General features: G+C 45.5%; 1 protein-coding gene across 1 annotated transcript in view; it reads left to right on the forward strand.

Moving 5' to 3' along the window:
- LOC117869766 overlaps window positions 1-7,212 on the forward strand; it is a 252,078-nt gene extending 244,866 nt beyond the window's left edge. Inside the window, exon 15 of the mRNA XM_034757224.1 lies at window positions 5,689-7,212. Within this exon, the coding sequence (XP_034613115.1) occupies window positions 5,689-5,919 (231 nt within the window). The 3' untranslated portion in view covers window positions 5,920-7,212. The remainder of the gene's footprint in view (window positions 1-5,688) is intronic.
- The last annotated feature ends 832 nt before the right edge of the window (window positions 7,213-8,044 follow it).

The raw sequence follows: 8,044 nt of genomic DNA on the forward strand, positions 1-8,044 counted from the left end.
TTTCTTTAACATGGTTCCATTATCTTTATTACAAATGAAGTAGCCAGCTTGATAGTCACTGCGCATGTGCAATTCCCATTGACTTCAGGGGGAGTTCCATTCCGACAGCAGTTCCAGAATAAGGCGATGTACCTCTTATGTACTGAAAGGGGGTAATGCAGAGGAACAGTCCTGTGGGCTCAGCGTAGAATACAGCAGCTTCCAAAACTGGCAAGTCACACCAGGAAACCTGAGCATAAACGTCCTCATTGCTTAGCTACATGAGAAATGGGAACTTAACTCTTGTTTTCTTTGCAGTTAGTGTGCAGCTGGTTTGCTCTCTATCAGGGATGGAGACTCTCCTCTGTATATTAATTATCTCTATTAATGTCATCGGATTTGGCTTTTCTATATATGGCCACTGGGGAAGTCAGGGCTAGCAAGGGGTGGTGGCATGGAAGAGCAGATTCCTAGATTCTGCAGAGCAGAATATGAATCCATTGTGTAAATGATGATGAAACAGCTGCTGGCTCAGAGACACGGAAGTCAGGGGAGCTTCTGAGATGGCACTTTTCGAGCCATAATTCCTAATGAGTCAGGAAAATGTCATTCATCTTTTGGGCCCCCAAATGTTAATCTTGCATATAACTCCTAGTAGTGCTATTGGCTATCTGGAGTAATCAGAATGCACATTAGTGGGATTTCCAACTAAGACTCTGGCCATCTCAGTGCTGTAGCATGGCTGTGCTCTGTTAATTAGAGGATGACAGTGCTTGAAAAGAGAGTTCCTGACAGATAAAGTGATTCTTAGTGTAAAGTATTAAAATCCCGGCCGGTAAGCTGTGTGACCTAAACAAAACACACTGAGTTAGTGGCATCATGGGTATACAGATGACAACAGCTCTATGATGCCCCATCCCTACGCTCCCCTGCCAGATCCATTCTTGTGTATCAGCAAAGGCATTGAAATTGCACAGGTCAAGACTCTCAGCAATTTCAGTCCCCTGCTCGCTCTCACGAATGGAGCCAGCCAGCAGGGGAGCCTAGGGATAGCAGAGTACACATGCATGATCTGTCTGCCACCCCAGCAAAACCCATCACCATTCTGATTGTTGTTTTGATCCTACTTTATGCTTAGACTCTTCCAGCCTTAGTTTACGAGGGTTGATATTTTTATCTTCTGCATCAGGGAAACATGTACAATAATGGATGACAGGTTTTAAGGTGAAGCTAATTTTGATTTCCCAGTGAAGACTAAAGTGGTGGCTCTGACCTAATAATAATAATAATTAATTTATTGTTGTTGTTATTTCATTTGTATTCAAGTGGTGTTTCCAATCAGGATCAGGGCCTCTTTTAGAGCTGCTCAGAACCTGGAATTCCCATCCTTTGGGAAATTCCAAAATTTTGAATTGTTTTGTTGTTCCAAATCAGAACAAAATTTTTATTGAAATGGAACATTTTGACTCTATTGAAACAAGTCATTCTGATCATTTTTGCTCAAAAAATCAGCAGTTTTTTGCCAGAAGAACATTCAGTCAGAAAAACTGAGGGCAGCTCTAGCCTCATTGTTCTCTCTGTTAACACAGACTAGAAAGACCGCTTATAGTCTAATAAAGCCTTTTATATGGTTTGGGTTCCATTTCTTTGACAGTCTGCTTCTTTCCCTGTGCCACACTGCAGCAGATGTGATCAACTGAGCTGCCCAAGATAAATGAGTCTTGGTTAAAATGTGAAGGGGTTGAAGGCAGGGCATTCTCATCCTTTCTTGTTCTGCCAGAATCTGCATTTGATGACTTTGGATCATGTGGCAAAATTCACTTGTTTCCCTTGGGTTTTTCTGTGAGGATTTGATTGGGGTGAAGTTTGTTGTGGGTGGAATAGGTTGTTAGGTGTTTTACTCTTAATGTATTCTTAAAATCTTTTGAATGATGCTGGTTGGCCAGATGCTCAGCCAGCGTAAACCAGGGGCCCTTTGAGCACCACTGATTTGAGCTTGCTCAGAATTTGACCCACACAGCATGTTTTTAATTTTGGTTAATAGAATGTGATAAATGCAAGTGGGGAAAAAAAACTAGGGGGAGATTTTCAAAGTCACAAATGGCAGTTAGGTGTCTCTCCCCTACTGACTCTCAGCAGGAGTTAAACACGCAGTGGTCCATTTGGACCACTGAAAACTTCTGACTAAATAAATACTATAAGGGTTGCTCTGACAGCCTTGACTTGAGAATATCCCTTTAAATATTTTCCCCCTTGTTTTAGATGGGCAGAGTGGGGTGTATATCCTGACTGTTGCTTTTGCAACAAAGTAAATATCAGACGGGCTTGTTGGACAGGACTGAATACATGGAGTAGGACTTAATGCTGTACGTGTCACTTTTGTTAGTGGGAACTATGTGCAGGAAGTTTCTGGGAACACTGGAAAATACAGGTAGCTAATAAAATTCTTGGAAATTCGTGGAAAAAAGAAACAGTTGTTGATTTCTGAGGTCTAAGGGAGTAAACAGGAAAACAGCAGTAGTTGTTGTTGAGTTGTCCAGTATGACACAAAGCATATGGAGGCACAGCTGCTTGGAAACTGAGATGGAGGTATCGTTATGTTGAACCTCCCTTGCAGTACGCACTGCATTCACTACAGAAGAAAGAGGCAATGCTAAGTCATGCAGCTGTGATGTGCCATGACACATGTGAGTGCTTGCTGATGTACTCTGCCAGTGCAGTTGACAAACGGAAGGCTGTTATTATCATTTCTGTGGTCTGCTCTGAACCACAGCTCACTCTTTGTTCACCAGGTAGCAGGAATACCATTGCAAGCTTAGAGGCACTCTGTTTTGTAAGCACTGGGTATGGTGAGATTTTAACTGCACTGTGGTGTGCGGGAGGGTTCTTGACAAGCTGTTCTGCACGTGAAAGCATTTCTTGGGCCATTTGAAAGCTTTTGGGGATTTCTCTCCAATGGGTTCGTAAGGAGGTGTTTGTTACTGTTTATTTGAAAAGTAATGGAACCGAGACTTAATGCCTGTAGTTATTATTTAGCGCATATGGTAGTGGTGGTCAGGGCTGCAGCACTGAAAATGTCCCCATTGAACCCTGGGGATGACCTATGTGAACTGTAATGACACATGAGTAGTTTTGTTTAAGAGGAAGGATGGTCTTGGGGCTAAGGCACTGGCTCTCAGAACATGTTGGTTCAATTCCTGCCTCTGCAACAGGCTCCCTGGGAGACCTTAGGCAAATTGTTTAATCTCTTTGTGCCTCAGTTCCCTATCTGTAAATTGGGGATAATACTCCCTCCTTTCTCCCACTCTTTATCTTCTCTGTTTAGTTTTTCTTTCGGACAGGGACTGTCTCTCACTATGTGTTTGTACTATGTGCTTGCTTAGGGCAGGGCAATGCAGCCCTGATCTTGGCTGGGGCCAAAATCATACCATAATACAAATAATGAACAACACAGAGGGCTTGTTCTCCGCTCTAGAATGCAGGTGGAGACCGTGAAAGTACAAAGCGCTGACAGAAATGCAGAAGAAGGAGACTAGTGATTCCAGGGAGTAACATCAGGGATGAATTTGTCCCAATCTGTACTTTTAAAATGGTATAAATATGTATGTTCTTGTATTTGGCTCTGAAGGAGTGCATTATGGTTCTGAAGGAGTGATCAGGAGTTATGGAACATGCATTAGGTATCTCAGATTGTCTCAGTATGTATGTCCAGAGCAGACTGCAAGAGGGATTACTCTGCGCAAAGCCAGTTTCAGATTCCTTTTGCAAAAATATTGCCTTAAATGTTAAAAAAAACAAAAACAAAAAACCTCACTCAAACATAGTTTGCTTTAATGTTTTTCTTGGATGTGTGTTTCTGTCTGTACTCTTCCAGCATGAGTGATCCTACAGCAGAAATGGAAAATGAAATGCTTTTGTTTTTTTTAAATCCATCTCAAATACAATTCTGCACCTGCAGTGTTAACTTCCTTATACAGTCTCATTGCTGACCTCAGCCTTAATCTGCAGGGACCAAACTCTGTATGGGTGAAAGGTCAGACCAAGTATTGACTAAGCCTGTCCCTGCTTAGCTATGAGATCCTGTGCTCTTTTTGAGTACAACAGTCTCATCAATTTCAGTCCCCTGCTGGGACACAAGACTAGAACTGGTAGAGGAGCAGAGAGGTGGTGCAATGTGTATCCATGCATTAACTCCACTTGCTCAGAACAAACTCCGTGTCCTGGCTTGATTTATTATGAGTCACTCAGCTCAGCAGCTGGGATGTTTAGATAGTTGCATCTCTCATTCTGGAGGGCAGATATTTTCTAGATGGGGGCAACACATTTAAAAAAAAAAACCCAAGTTTTAGGCTGGGCCAGTTTTGGGGCCTGTGGGGCTTGGCAGTATCACATTACAACTGTGAACCCTTTAAGCCTGACCTTGGATACATCCTCCAAGTTTTCACCCAGAACTTCAAGCACATACATTGCGTAGCTGGGATATGTAACCACCTGATTTGCACAAGCAAATGCAATTTTCATGTGCAAACTTAGAGGTGTGCAGCCACAAAAAAATTGGACAGGCAAATATTCAGGCACAAACCTAGTGGCTGGATTGAAGCCCCTCCTTTGGGTACAGCTCCACAGCAGCTGGGTGTGTGCCTCCCAGCCCGGATTGACAGACTTGTGCTAGTTTAACTCAAGCGAACACATTTAACATAGCAGTGTGGGTGTTGTGGCATTGGTGGAGGCTTAAGCTAGCCAGCCAAGCTCAGACCCTGGGGGTTGGATGGGCTTGGGAGCCTGAGCTGCTGCCCAAGCCTCAGTGTCCACACTGACATTTTTAATATCCTAGCTCAATCCAGACTAGCATGAGTCCGTCTACCCAGGTTGGGAGGCTCACTGCCTGCTGCCATGGAGACATACCCTTTGCAATTCTGGCCTCTAGTGTTCCTTTAGCATTGTATTATTATTATTATTATTATTATTATTACTTAGCTCTCAGACATCACATTTAATCAGTAGAGCTAAAAGTGTTTTACAAAGAGGCCCAGTATTGTTTATCACCATTTTACAGATGGGCAAACTGAGGCACAAAGAGACAATGTGACCTGCCCAAGGTATTTGTGGCTTATTGCCCAGATACTGTTATGATTCTCTATGCATCTCTAAAGTGCTTCTAAGTGTTTACTGGTCGATATGACTAAGGATGAAATCTTATCTAATCAAAGAGGGCTGGTAAAGATTCCAGTGGCGAGGGAGACTCTTGGGTTGGCATACAGCTTGTAGAGCCAACTTTGCACCAGCCCCACCTGATGCAGATGACATGTCAGGTCCTACTGTGGGCAGGGTAGGGATGTTCCATAGTGGAAAGGGGTGTGATGCAGGCTGAAGGGAGTGGGGCAGGAGAAAAATGTGCTCTGCTGATCTCCAGCTGGCAGACCATGGTCCCTAGAGGATCATTCTAGCCAGCGTAAATTAGAACAGCCCTATCGTTGCTCTTGTTTGTGCTGGGGGACAGCTTGGCCATTGGCTGCCCACAGGATTAAGGAAGAGGAAAAAGTGGTTTAGAGCCACCTTTGCCTTTCTCAGCATCCTCAGCTACAGTGAGCAAGAGCCAAAGATTCTTTCCAGACTGTTGACAGGTAGCTGACTTTGTTAGTGAGGAATGTAAACTGGAAATGAAGGGAAACTGGTAATAAGAACAACAACCTCCTTATTGTTTTCCAGCAATTATTTCTGTGGAATATTGACTCTCACTCCAGCAGCATCACAGTGGACCAACTTTTGGTAGAGCTGAAGGCTGGAGGGATAAGCGAAGAGCATGAGAAAGCCGTGCAGAGAGAACTGCGACACATCCAGAAACTAGATCTTCTTGATTTCTTGACTTACCTGCCACTCTTTGTCCTTACCCACAACTCTGTCATTGCCAATCCACTGGATGATTCGAGAACAATCTGACCAACTACCTTAACTCTAGCAGAAGGGAAGCTGATGTCTTATGAAGGCTTCTGATTTACCATTTTCCAGCAGACACCACAGATTGTGGTGGTGCTAAGGAACTACAGATCAGAAACAAATTCCAATCAATTCACTCATACGTGTAAATACACCAAGGCCTAATCTGTAGCCCTCAGTCACCTGAGCAGTCCTTGCAGGAGTTAATCAGATAGAGGCTCAAATACTGAGATTTGTAAATGTAAATTTTGAAGGTACATTTGGCACCCACAGGGACAGTGGCTGAGCCACAGTCCTGGAAATGTTCCCAAGAATTCAACTGTGTCAGGGTTTCTGTGATGGTGTGGCCCCCTTTATACATGAGGGGCCACATTTTCAGAAGGTCTCAGCAACCACAGTTATGCTCAAACTGGCTACTTCATATAGGTGCCTTGAATGGGAAGAGTTGGATCCAGAGCTCTTTTGAAAATCTGACCGGTTATCTGCCGTTATGATATATTTTTAAAAAATGATTGTAAAATACTAATATAATGTGTAGGAATTCCTTTTTCTCCATTTATCTCAGCCAGTGCACTTTTAAGTCTGGTTACTGTGACCGGCCTATAACTATTGAGAATCAACAGGTTATTTCTAGTGTGTAGTGAGAAATAGGCTGAAAACGCAAAGGATTAATTTTGCCTTTTCAATCTGATCACAAACGTTTTGAAATTATATTGTTAAACTATCATTGGGTAAAGTGAGATAAACAGCATGTGGTTCAGGGTAGTCAGCCACTGAAGGAACCTGGATCTGCCTAAAAGAGTCAAAAGTAAGAAAATGTATCAGACAAAAGCTGATCCCAGCGGGCTTGCAAGGATGTTGTGTCATGGGGGATGTTGATGTCACATACAGCAAGAGCAACTATGTATATAGGTGGCAATCTATAAGTCCTTACAATAGACTCCTATGGAACCTTTGCTTTGTCTTCAGTGGGAGTTTTGGTTTACTAATGTTAGGTATGTCCAATGATTTTCACTGTGTTTTTGTAGCAGTCACAGGTCCTTCACAAGGATTTTGCTTAGATACCAAATGCAAAGCACTCTGGACCAAATCCTCAGCTGGTGGAAATCAAAGTATTGGACCATCTGAGGTAGGGTTGCCAACTTTCTAATCGCACAAAAACTGAACAACCCTGTCCCGTCCCTTCCCCAAGGCTCCGCCCCTGCCCCGACTCTTCTCTGAGGCCCATCCCTGCTCGCTCCCTCACCCCTCCCTCTATCACTCACTCTCCCTGACCCTCATTTACTCTCACCGGATGTGGAGTGTGGGAGGGGGGTGAGGGCTCCGGCTGGGGGTGCAGACTCTGGGCTGGAGCCGGGGATGAAGAGTTTGGGGTGTGGGAGTGGGCTCTGGGTTGGGGCAGGGGGCTGGGGTGGGAGGGTATGGGCTCTAGGCTGGGGGTGCGGGCTCCAGGTGGGGCCAAAAATGAGGGGTTCAGGGTGCGGAAGGGGGCTCTGGGACAGGGCATTGGGGTGCAGGGGGGGACTGAGGACTCCAGCTGGGGGTGCAGACTCGGGGTGGGGCCCGGGATGAGGTGTTTGGGGTGCAGGAGTGGGCTTCAGGCTGGGGCAGGGGACTGAAGTGTGAGATGGGGTGCGGGGTCCCTGTGTCGCTTACCGCGGCTCCCAGGAAGCGGCCACCAGGTCCCTGCAGCCCCTAGGCGCATGACAGCCAGGGAGGCTCCATGCACTGCCCTCGCACCCGATGGCACTGTCCCGACAGCTCCCATTGGTCGCAGTTCCTGGCCAATGGGAGCTGCGGAGCTGGCAGTAGGGGTGGGGGCAGCACGCAGAGCCTCCATGGCTGCCTATGCACCTAGGGGCCGCAAGGACCTAGCAGCCGCTTCCGGGAACCAAGTGGAGCCAGGGCAAGCAGGGAGCCTGCCTTAGCCCCAGAACCCCACTGCGCTGCTGATTGGACTATTAATGGCCCAGTCGGTGGTGCTGACCGGAGCCACCAGGGTCCCTTTTCAACTGGGCGTTCTGGTTAAAAAATGGATGCCTGGCAACCGGCAACCCTAAGCTGAGGTCCTGGCAATATATATTTAGAGCCTACACATATTTTTGTGAGTGTCTGCCAAGACTTAATC

The sequence above is a fragment of the Trachemys scripta genome, chromosome 1 (genome assembly GCF_013100865.1).
Source record: "Trachemys scripta elegans isolate TJP31775 chromosome 1, CAS_Tse_1.0, whole genome shotgun sequence".
Taxonomy (NCBI): domain Eukaryota; kingdom Metazoa; phylum Chordata; order Testudines; family Emydidae; genus Trachemys; species Trachemys scripta.